At 43.0% G+C, this 12,547-nt stretch overlaps 1 protein-coding gene across 1 annotated transcript in view; it reads right to left on the bottom strand.

Annotated features, from left to right (window-relative positions):
- LOC112455404 (transcription factor SOX-8-like) overlaps window positions 1-6,697 on the bottom strand; it is a 9,198-nt gene extending 2,501 nt beyond the window's left edge. The window contains exon 1 of the mRNA XM_025017305.1: window positions 5,545-6,697. Within this exon, the coding sequence (XP_024873073.1) occupies window positions 5,545-5,677 (133 nt within the window). The 5' untranslated portion in view covers window positions 5,678-6,697. The remainder of the gene's footprint in view (window positions 1-5,544) is intronic.
- Window positions 6,698-12,547: the final 5,850 nt, after the last annotated feature.

Below are 12,547 nucleotides of genomic sequence, written 5' to 3'. Positions count from 1 at the left end.
CATCACACGCGCCAGAGAAAAACTCGCTCTTTATCTAATTCGATAAATCTATATATAAGCTTCAACACCCTCGAATTTTAGAAGTATCTTCAGTAGTATTGAATTTCAGATAATTATTGGAAAATTTTAATCAATAAAGAAGTACTCGATTTTGTCTCTTAGCCGTTTTTTTCCATTGCTTCATTTGACATCTGTATTCAAATTAATTAAATAATTAAAACGACTGCCTGTCCTGGTATTATTTTCTATTTAACTGTAAGACCGACAAACATGAAAGGTATGTTATAAACGACACGTAATAACAGGAATTTTCTGGTTCGTATCTTGCCGTCTTCGTGGGCACCGGAAGTAGTCCTGTCTGCGGAATCGGATTGTAAAGGAATACGAGATAAAACTACACCTGTATCCTCGCGGCTCGTGCGGCCGATTCGACCGACATTTGTTAGCGCCGTCGGTCTCTCTCTTTCCCCCCTTCTTCCGTCTCCTCTTTATTTAACTTCTTTACGAAGAACGCGATAGGACTTTTACGACCTGAAAATCATACGAAGAGATAGAAAGAGAGAGAAAGAGAGACATTGGGTAGGATGTTCCCTCTCTCTGTTTCTATCGCTCTCCCGTTACTCCTCCGCATTAAGAAACATAATTATTATTACTACTAGGCAGTCATTTCCTCTCAAACGCAAATAACTCACTGGAATCTCGGGTCGTGTAGGTCAACTTGAGATTCGGTTTTTTCAGTGAAGAAAAACTCTATCTTTTCTTCGGGAGATGATCATAACATCAGCCAATCCGAACGCGTGAGGAAAATTAAAAAATAAAAACAGCTTATAAATACCAATTTTGTAAATGCTGAGTACTTTTTTCCAATTAAAATTTAATATTTTAATTTGAGCCTAAAGAAAAACATTTAACTTTTAAAGTTAAAATGAGATAATTTCTTATTTTGTATATTTGCGTATCTCGTGTCATATCTTACATTTAAAAAAATTCAGTTGAATTACAGACTGTAGGCGTGACGCGTCAGTGGATATGGTAACATCAAAGTTTATCACGAAGTAGCCCTACTTATGTGGTCGAGACGTTAAGTGACGTAAGTGCTCCGGATTACCAAAAATTCCGCGCATCGCTTTTAATAAGGATTCAGCTCCGGATGTGGATTCCTACATTTCACTTCGTGGGAAAAAAGAACTCCGGGCAAGCCCGAGGTCGTAAAACCTTGTCTCCCTTCGAACAAATGTATACCGACTTATGTAAATCTGTCCTGCGCTCTCTCTCACCGCGGTCTCCTAAATCTTAATTCCCCGGCCCGAAAGAACACGGTCTGGTCCAAATTGGAGGAGCCAGACCCCGAAGGAATGAGGAAGAGCTCGAGATGCAAGGCGGTAATTAGGCCGATTCGGAAATTGCGTAATATCCCCGTGTGTGCAAGATTGATGAAATTGACTTTAGCAAGTAATTAAACTCTCGTCTTACAACATATCCTTTTCTTCGCACGATTGAAAATCACTTTAGAGGAATATTCAGACTAGGAGCCGTCTCGTTTAACTACTCGCTTGTTATTTTGTATAAATAATGTGGCAAAGGTTCAAGAATATTCTGCTTAGTCGCGGAATGAGTGTGTATAACATTCATTAATTTCTCAATATCTTTTATTATTTTTCACAAGATTGATACGATTATATATCTTGAAAGAGATAAAGAAAGAAAAGCATTACACGTGTTAAGACAGATGTTAAGACGTGTTAAAAATATGGAGTTGAGAAGATAACAAATTAACAAATTTAAATATCAATTTAGCTGCATTGAGGCCGAATCGAATTTCTTATTTCTAATTGTTTGTATTTCTAATCGTCATTGAGCACTTAGGGAGCGAGTCAACGAGGGTGAATGGGGAAAGAGGGTATGGGCGAGACCACGGGAAAGATGGTGCACGTGACGAAGCGTCAACTCGGGGTTTGGGAAGCTGGTGGGAGCTAATTACCGTGGGTCCACGGTCCACTGGCGCGGCACTTGTGTCGGCGCCTTTCAGCATCCGGGGGAGGTCCTTCGTCGACGCCTGCGCCGATAGCCGCGGCCGAAATAAAAATTTTACACGGAAACGCGGAAGGGCTTTGCGAAGAACGCGACGGGAATAGAGGAAATTTCGCGCGAACCGGGTCGATTAGGCGTGCAGAAGGCATCGGTCCTTAGGAGGGACGGCCCGTCTTTTGAGGCCCAACGGTACCGACAATGTAGGTGAACCCCTCAATCGCTGGAGCCTTACGTAGAACGACAAACAGAAGCGTTTCTGCACCTCTGTCTTTTTAATAATTGTATATAAAAGAAAAGGAAGACTCGTCTCTCGCGAGTAGAGTTGAATTAGAAAACAACATTGTTACGTTCGTCCGAAATAAAGCGGGGATTAAGCGGCACAATGAGGCTTTATCTCGAGGCGACGTTGACATATCGTTATCAGTGAATCAATCGATCTCTGGCATCGAGCATAGTCGGTGATCAAGCGAATAAATCTCAAATCGCGGAATTGAGAGATCCGTTTGCCAGATCGTCAGATACCTAATTTTAGGCTCTTTTCCTCCCTCCCCCGTTTCAATTTGGCTAATTACGGGCGACTCGGGGCAACGGGCTAATTAACGACTCGGTGAATCGGCGGATCGGCGAGTGACCGAGAACTCGCACGTTTTTTTCAGGATCGTGAATGGCTTTTGAGCTGCGAGAGATCAGGACCGTAGTTAGCGCGCCCGTGCTACAATAGGCGGGTTGTGCGGCCTGGTGAATGAACCGGTGTGCTCGGCCATCAATGGCGACCTGTCGTCGACTCTTGCTACATTAACTCCTTTACAAATCCGCCTGTTACAAATCCTCCCGCCTTTAACGAGGCCCTCTTAAACGCTTCGACACCTCGTCCCGTCGATGTTTGACATCGCCACGTAGCTCGTCGCCACGTGCCCGACGATCCTCGGCTCGCGCCGCACCGTCCAACTTCGCGATGCAAGGAGAATTTAGCGCGGTACCAATGTGGTACCAATGCTGATCGGCGAAATGAGGCATCCGAAATCGAATGAGACGAGATAATCGAAATTTAAATCAAGCCGGATAAGACGATTAGACCCTATTGTGTTAATCCTGGTGACCGGCACTGTTCAAAGTTTCTAAAACTCTTGTAAAAATATTATAATTATACAGGTGACCCTCGAATAATTGTATTTGAACTGCACAGTAAAAAATTATAATAATCCTACTTTTTAAGTGTCTTTTCAATAAGCCCTTGGAACTAAATGCCCAATTTTATGTATATAGATTATAGATTTGAAGTCTTGAACTGCACGGTTTTCAATAGTACGGAACGTGATCTCCAAAATTGAATTCCAAGTCTCAAATAACATGGTTTTCAATAACATGGAACTAATTAATTGTGTTATTCGAGAATTACCTTGTATATCTGATATGTTTAAAATTTTGTCATAGCTACATAACAATTTAAAGTAAAAATGTGACCGGCACTATCGATGTTTTTTAAAAAAACGCTTGTATACAAAATTATCATCCGATATAAAATTTTGACATAGCTATATACGTAAAGTAAGAATGCACTATTCATCAACGCGCTGTCCATGAGAGGATATACAGTCTCATTTAATTTCAGTCATATTATAAAATATTTTAACGTTATGATAATGAAAATTTTACACGTGGGTAAGATACGCGAGATTGCTAATAAGCAGACAACATGATAAATGAGATAATTCGCGTAATTTTATAACGCGAAATTCCAATATCTATCCGAGACTCATCCGTGCTTCGTATGCATGGCTTCGAGTAATATCAAGGGACACCTGTATTTTTGTCGAGTGGATACTTTGTAACGAAATGCGCATCGCTTAGCACCGGTGGATCAAATATTTACTCGTGGTGCAGACGCGGGCTTGTCCCTTCCTCGAGCTATATGATAAACTATTTGGATTATACATTCCGGCGTGCGTTCGACGTTCACGAGCGTCTCGCGCGTGCCGTCGGTTTTTCAACTTCAACCATCAACGGATTCAAGTATCCGTCACTCTGCTGTCGTTTCTGGCACTATATCTAATCTAACTAAACACATCTCAGATTTGATCTTAAAACGGCAGCGCGTTATGATTCGCGGTATCCTTCGCCGAGTGGATCGCTTATCGTCGAAACGCACTCTCTAGAATCCCCTCAGAGATTCCTCCTAGGAATATATCTGTTTAATGAAGAGTATGCGGGTGAATCTGTAAAGATTCGACGAGAGATACTAACATAGTCGCGTATCTCGCATCTAGACCCCGCTAGAATAGCCAGCCGCAGATTCGAGAAAAGAGCGACGCGCCCGCGGCGTTTCCTCCTAATCCGCTACATCGACCAGACCCCATTAATCCTCGTAATTATTCGCGTCGCGATTGTCCAACGTCTCGTGGACAGAATTAGTCCCCGGCAGAGATATCATCCCCAGGCGATTTCCACCTGTCCGTCCTGTCCGGGTGCCGCTGCCCCTCGGCGCGGCGACGACGATCGTGCCCGCATCTCTTCTGGCGAAACCTCGTCGTCGTGGAGACGACCAAGTCTCGACGCGCGCCGTAAATCACGGTGCCCTGCGCGCCCCTCCCGCGACGGTGATCTTTCAGATTTAATTCGGTACTAACATAATTAGCGGCGGTGGCAGGCGCGTATACGCCTCGTCTCGCTCTGCTCGCAGCACCTGCCGTGCCAGCGAAGTTTCCCCTCTCGGAGAAATATATAGCCGAGGAGGATGGTTCGCGAGGAGAGGACGATAGCTAATATTTCTCCGCCTCGTCCGACTCCGCTCTGCCGCCGCCGTTACCGCCGCGCTCTTTCTCCCCCTTGTCGGGCACCACCCCTGCTTTCCGCTTTCTACTCTCGCGAATATCGCCCGGATAAATCGGCGAGCGGCCAAATGGAGAAGAGAGCGATGCGGCCGACGACGCGGGCTTTCAGCGCCAATTACCAGTTTGCCTTCCCTCCCTAAATGACTCGATAAAGACTGCAACGACTGGGCGAAAAAGAACGTGGCGGCGAATGGACGCGCGCGTTTCGCGTGCTATTTCGGATGACTGATATTTTTTCGTCTGCCAATTTCGATCTGCAGTTTGTTTCGTCGACGCCATTTGATATCGCGTCTGAGCGTCGCAAATGTAGATTATTTTTTATATTTTGTAAATGTTTTATGATTTCTTTTTAAACGTCTCTCTTCGAGAAAACGTGCCTAAAAGCTCGTAATAAAAAAAAATCGTAAATAATTATATCTGAACCAGATTACGTAAACGAATAGTCAATTTTTCGTCAAGTGTCCGTTCAAAACGCGATGCTTCGTGGTATTTATTCTTTGTTTCTAAAATTTTTCCTTATGTGTAATTGACTGGAACTCTCCTCAAAATAATGTAAACATGATTGTGATTTAATTTCCTCTCACTATTTTTCAAGAATATTGCTCATTATGTGAAACTCTCCCTACACTCATTACATTTTTTTTAGACAGATTTATGTTGTACGATTATACGCCATAATTACAAAATTGCATACCTTGCAGTAGCTTGCCCACAGCATCGTCCAAGGAATTATTGTTGCCATGTTCGTTGCTGGAAGAGCCGGCTTTACTCTCCGACAATGACGACAAGCCGTTGTTATTATGATGGGCTTCCATTTTTAATTAAACGCAAAAGACACTCTCACTGACGGCGGCCAATGTGCCCACGATCACCAAAAACTATATCTCTCATAGATGACAAAGATTCGCGAGTTCAAGAACGCATTCTCGAAAACGTTAAGAATATCACTCAAATAATCATCGGCAAATTAAATGGCAAATTTCGACGGGACGTAAAATGCATCTCGTGGATATCGGTCGCAGATAAGCGGGATTCTCGGTAAGAAATCTCCGGCGCAGGAAGAGGAGAGGCTCGATAATTAATCGAGGGTTATCGGAGCGCGATTTATCGGGTCGGGTAGGTCGCCGAATCTTCTTTATGGCTACTTAGTCGACCCCGCGCGACCTTATCCGCATTCGAATATATATTTTCTTTATCCCGATTGATTAAACCGATTCCCGCGAACTCGTAGATCACTCAGAGATTCACTTCGTTATCGGCTCCAAGAAACATTAGACGGAAATCGTTGCGACGGAACGCGACGCGACGCGTTGAGAGGAGAGGAGGGACGCACTCTATTCGGGAACCACCCGAGCTGTAGCTGCTCTCCTCGACTTATCTTTCGTCAATGGATCCTTTCTCGGAGGATTCTGCGTCCTTCTCGCATTCGATGCGAGACGGCTCAAGAGTCGTAGGGCACGCTACTTCGAGGGGGTGCCACATCGTGCGGGAGAAGATTCGTCCTGGCCGACCTCGAGATCATCGAGTCGCGTCATAGTTAAAATCCACGGCGTCTCTCTTTATCGATACCTGGTCGCTTCTCTTTCTCTCTTTATCGGTTTATCGAGGACGGGAGATTGCGTGAACTGAGACGCCGTGTCGTCCCTTATCCGATCTCTGGCTCGCGACATCGAATGGATGTGACCCGAGATCGGGAGAGACGCGACGGCGCGGCGGTACTGGCGAATCAGGTAAACTCCGATGGCCGACTGATCGGCCGAGAGGAGAGACGCGACGACGGACCCGATGGATTCAGGGAGGCGAAGGAAGCCGTCTGCACGGCTCACAGCCGCACAGGTTGGTCCACGGATTGGAAGAGGCCGAGGCCGAGGCGAGACGAGACGAGCGCACGTCTGGCACACGCACCGAAACCGTCGGGCGGATGGCAGACCGCGGAGGCGGTTCCGTGGACCACCTACCTCTGGTGGGGGGAGACACGTAGGATCTTCCTCCTTTCTCTTCTTCACCGTCCTTCGTCCTCCTCTCTTTCTCTTCGTCGTCGGTTCCTCGTGCCCGCGTCGGCCTCTCGGCATATCCTGCGCGGTGCAATCCTGCACCACCGCCGTTTCTGCATCGCAATTCCTCGTAATTCCCGACGCTCCTTTCTCCGTGGAAAACTGCGTGAAATCTGAGAGTCTTATGGAATCACGAAGCCGCGCCTCGTCATCGAGTGGTTTTTCTCCCTTTTTTTCTATCTTACTGAAAACGCAGAAAAGCTCGTACCGCTCTTAGCGAGAATATTAGCAGAAAGATTGAATATATTAATGGTAAGTAGATTATTTAGTTGAGACAAATTTGATTTTTTTTAACACGAATATCAATAATTTTTAAATTATGAATGAGTGAAAAGAATTCCCGAATTATACTTCAGAGTACTATACTTCAAAGAGGGATAGGAAATTATTTCCTAAAATATTCGAAGGAGGGTTTAGAAAAAATTTTATTTTGGACCTTATTTATAAATTTTTGTCAAAGGAAAGAGAGAAAGAAATATATTATGCTACTTACAAGAATGTTTCTTGGACTTTTTGTGTTGTATTGTATTGCAGTAATGCGGAATCTAAAGATCCGCAGATAATACGCATCCGGCTTACGATACCCACTTTGCAATTTGTTCGCGACGAAGCGTCGACTAATTACCGTCCGTTTGTTGTCGCGAACGTGTAGATCGTATGTGAAAAGGTCGCTGGGAAGTGGACCGCTAGTTTACTGATCGTACGCGAATAAATGATTAATGATAAGGGCCCGAGAGAAGGAGTTTTCACGCGCACATTGAGCGTGATCATCACGTAGCGACTGGCAATCTTTAACTTGTATTATCTATGTATTTGAGAAAAATCTTGCATTGCACCGTCGCGATTGTGTTCTCACCAAAAACAACCTAAGAAAAAGTCAAAATAATGTCAATTTGACATTACATTGACAAAAAAATGACGTAAATTGGGTCAATATGACCAAATATATTCTCCTTGGAGAAGAAATTTTCTATTTCGCCCTAAGTTATATTCACCTTGATACATTTTCTTTCGGTGCGTCCTGCATGTAAATGCGCGAGAATAACATCGCGTCGACACGGAATGCGAAAAAAGTGCGTACGACAAAATAGAGCAGCGGTGATGTTCAGAAGAGCGAGAGAAGGGAGGGCAGAAGAGAGCAGCGAGTTCTCGAAGCGGTTCCCTCCTCCGTTCGACGGTCCCGAAAGGCGAGCCTAATTATACAACGAATTTAATGAATGAGTGAGCTAGCAAATACAGTGGCTCATACAAACCATGGGCGTATATAAACCACGGTCAATGCCGTGTGGCGGCTTTTGTGGTGAGATCAAAGAGAGCATCTCTTGCTCTCGCACTTTGCGCGGGATTAACTCGCGCGCTACCACCGGCGCGTGAACGCACGCGAGTGCGCGACCCCGGGCTCCCTCGCGGATTAAAGATTACGACATTCCTGTCCGGGTGCTCCACTCCAGAGAGCATAGATAGCGTCGTCTCAATCTGTTCCAATCTTTCGTAATTGTGCACAAATATAAATGACCTATGTTGAAACGCGAGCTGGACCGACACGACGAAACTAACACATTTAGAATTTCTGATAAGGACAAAAGATAACCTGGTAATTTATTTGTAAATCGACATCTCGGTTAAAGTCTTTTCAAATTTGCCGAGGTATTTGGAAAATAAAAAATGTAAATTTTTCTTCTACATTTCTGTGCTCGACTTAGCTGATTAGCAGCCTATTGCAATTGCAATTGCAATAAAACTAAAAATGATAACAACTAATAATAATTTATCCCATATTGGTAGATGAATAAAATACAAAAATGTGATTTATAAATATAAATTATATAAAAAATAAATGATAATATAAATATAATTATTATATAGAAATAGAATAATATAGATATAATTATATATAAATGTATATATAACAATTAATATAATTATATAATAAAAAATCAAGTAAAGTTTCCAATAACTTTTTTACAATTCTCATAGTCGTTATTTCCATATCTTAATTGAAATAGAATTAATTATAAAATTAATCTGAAATGGGACTAGCGTGGCGATTAGCACTTTTCATCAATTTGTGCGCTCGTTCCGCGAGATACTCGTTCGTCCGCACATCCTTCAAATGTCTGCCCGGGCGCGCGCTTGTATTGTGCCCCGGTCGCGGTGCACCAGCAATGCAAATTTAGCCCGACGGGAACAATAATATTGATTTCACGAAGTCGGAATTTTGCTCTTGCCGAGATAAACATCCCGGCGCGCGCGCACGTGGCGTCAATATGGGCCTTTCCCCGGTGTACGTAAGCGAGAATTCGTTTCTCTCTTTCTCTTTGTCTCTCTCAGAGCCGCTCCTGAGGCACAGCCCCGGCGTTTCCATCCGGGGAAACATTCGCACCAGCTTCGCATCCGTGTCTCTTTATTTCGAGGCGATTATTACATCCTCTTTGAATATCCAAAGCTACGTTTAACATTTGAACAAACAGTAGGTAGTATAAAATTAAAAAAAATATGTCTTTCTCTCTTTTTCTTTAAACAACACAGCAATAAAAAGAATTTAATATAGAGGAAGATAATTTATATCTTATATCTTATATCTTATATTATTTATATCTTTCAAAAGAAAATCATATAAAAGAATTATAAATTCATACAAAAGGGGTATAAAAGCAAAACTTGAACTCTCTGCATTTTCCAAAAAATGATGAAGTAAAAAAGTTTATTATGGATTTAAATAAATTGCTTCGATTTTCCTTTATCTCAAATATTTTGAAAGATGTTAAGTATTCATTTTAATAATTTTTGTTATATGTGTTTATCTGGGAATAATGGACAATAAAAAAATATATATCCCTTAACTGGCTATCGAAAAAGATTTAATATGACTTTCACTTTCGTGCTCTCGAAATGTGCATTCGTACCTCTTAATCTCGATAAGTATTAATTATATATCGTTATTAATCACGGATGTAACAGAACCGGGAACGAGATAAGGGGGAGAGATCACCGTTGGAAAGCCCGGCGGTGGATCGAGGGATACGTATCGAATACGCAAGGCGACTCTCCCTCGTCGCCGCGATAAAATAATAATTCCAGCAATTCCTGGGGGTCGGGATGGCGTGCCGTCGGGCACTTGAAAGGATCCCATGGGGCGGGGGACGGGGCGAGGGGAGAGAGGGTGGGTCGGTAGAGCCGGGTACCCGACACATGTAGCCCCCCGGGTGGCGAGCACCGGCGACTCGCGCACGGACCCCCAACGGAGACACGAGCCTCGAGACATTCTGCGCCGTCATCATCGCGTCCCGGCAACGTCATTGCGTAGTACATGAGGCCGATAGCTACACGTGTACGGGTGTACGCGTGTCGGCAAACACGCGCGGCAAATGTGCGCGACGTCGACCCGATTTTTCGCGGATCGCGGTTAAATCATTTTCGCAAGAACGGCATAAGTTAATCTCACTCGGGAATCGATCCGCGGAGGAATGATAAATTAAAGAGCTACCTTTGATTTTAGCGAATTAATTAAAGGATCTTGGTGCAATTTAACAACTGGAAGAATGTCCAACGCCGATTTTCTTTTAAGTTTGAAGAAATAATTCTTAAAATTGAGAAAAAAAAATTAAACTTTGATTAATCCTCTCGAATTCTTGGAAGACAATTAGATTACTATTGCATACTTTTAATTTATTTAAAGCCAGATTATTAATTTCAGCAGAATTTAATTTTTCCTTTTTTACGCGAATAAATTCGCTTTTCCATTTTATGGGGAATACAAAGATATAAGTAGCGTAGGTTTCGTTGTAAGGAAACGGCGAACCCCAGTCGTCGACTATTCTGATTTGGAATGCGTTCTGTATGTTTAGAACGCGTTTTCAGTTTTCAGTGGCACAAATATGCATATTATAATGACTTACAAATTAGATAATCTTTCTGACATGTAATCGCTGGGACTGTATTATTCTTATGAAATAAAATAAGTAAGATGAAAATCTTCTCTTTTTGTTTACGAAAACTGACCGCGTCTAGGAACGCAGCTTCGTTCTCCTTATCCGCAAATCTTTCTCGTCGTACTCGCGACGCTTAATTTTCATTGTGAAACTCAGTCGATTCCTATTGCTTTCTAATTAATTCGCTCGGAGTTCTCGGACTGACGCTTACGAAATCGTTAATTACAACCGACTTGATTAATGACTCGAGCTGCGTTCCAGAGACTGTTGCATACGGGTCAAGATTTATGTGCGTTCGAAGATGCAAATGCAGTTGACAAATATTAAAGCAGATAACTCCATTATACTGTGCTGATTCATAAGAATGATGAAATTTATATATTTCTAATTAATAATAGCGTAATTAATAAAACAGCTAATTTAATAACGAATCTCATTCCAAATGACTTTAATGGTAAAACATTTAAAGGGCAGCTTGACGTCATTCTATTTTGCGATAAATAAAAATTACTGAGCTAATTAATAATGCTTTCGTTAACGAAAAAATAAGCTTATTTAGAAATCCATAAATAATTCGCTAAATTCATTCAAAGTAGAAAATTTTTCTCGTTATGACGTTTATTAATTTAATGACATCATAAAATCTGGTCTTTCTCTACAAAATGTACACATATAATAATGGCTATCTTTCGTATGTCCCATGTCCTCTTTGTGTTGAAAAGAATCCGATATAAAAACGCGAGAGGTAAATTTATTTGCAAGATTCCCAAGTATGAAGCAACATTGAAAGTCCTCGCGAACTACGCGCGTCTCGTCGAAGCTTTCGTTTCCTTGCCGAAACGTAAATGTCCGGTCACCACGAGGGTCGGTCGATGAGTGCAGCGTGCAATCGTGAATGCAACCGGTCTTGATGCGGCATGTACTCTCCTCCACGCGACGTCATAATTGCAGCCGACCGCCCGGACCAATCGACGGGACCACGTCGGAGGAACGGAGATGATCGCGAGCAGGAACGGAGCGGAGAACCGAGGAGCTGCAGTAGGAGCGAGGGAGAGGGAAGGAGGGAGTGAGAAGAAGAGGGACGAGGCGAGAGATAGGTGGAGCAAGCAGAAACACGATTGGTTCCATCCTCCCGGAGGATATCGTAGCCATGGAAACTCTCTTGTCAGCAAAGAGCACCGAAATATAAATGGAATGACCGGCGATCTCTGACAGCCTGAAGGGGAGGGGAACGCGGTATCACATGAGGAAGGGGAGATGATCTATCTGAGAACAGAGAAAGAGAGACGGAGACGGAGAGAAAGAAAGAGAGAGACAAATCCGCGATATTATTAACGTCTGATTGTCGCCTGTCGGTCAGCGAGAGTGGTCTCTCGCGCGAAAAAAATGTCAGTATTGCAGTCGGATGGTGCAACATTGTCGCAGGACACCCTTTCTTTGGTCAACGAGATGGCGTGTTCGCATTCTTTGTCTCCAATCCTTAGCGGCGTATCATAAATGCAATCGTGGTCTTGGAAAAAAAAAAGAAAAACTCCAACACTTCGTATTAAAATAAAAAGTGTTGGAGGAAGAGAGATAGAGTTTGAAGAGGTACGTATTAGTGGAACTCGTATACTAGAGAATTAAGTCAACGCCGAAAAAAGGAGATTAAATGCCACACAAGTGTATAATGTTTATTTGGTACTCGAGATTCTATTTC

This window comes from Temnothorax curvispinosus, unplaced genomic scaffold (genome assembly GCF_003070985.1).
Source record: "Temnothorax curvispinosus isolate PA1 unplaced genomic scaffold, ASM307098v1 QBEX01000525.1, whole genome shotgun sequence".
In the NCBI taxonomy this organism is placed as follows: Eukaryota; Metazoa; Arthropoda; class Insecta; order Hymenoptera; family Formicidae; genus Temnothorax; species Temnothorax curvispinosus.
This window is presented reverse-complemented; position numbering and strand designations above follow the sequence as displayed.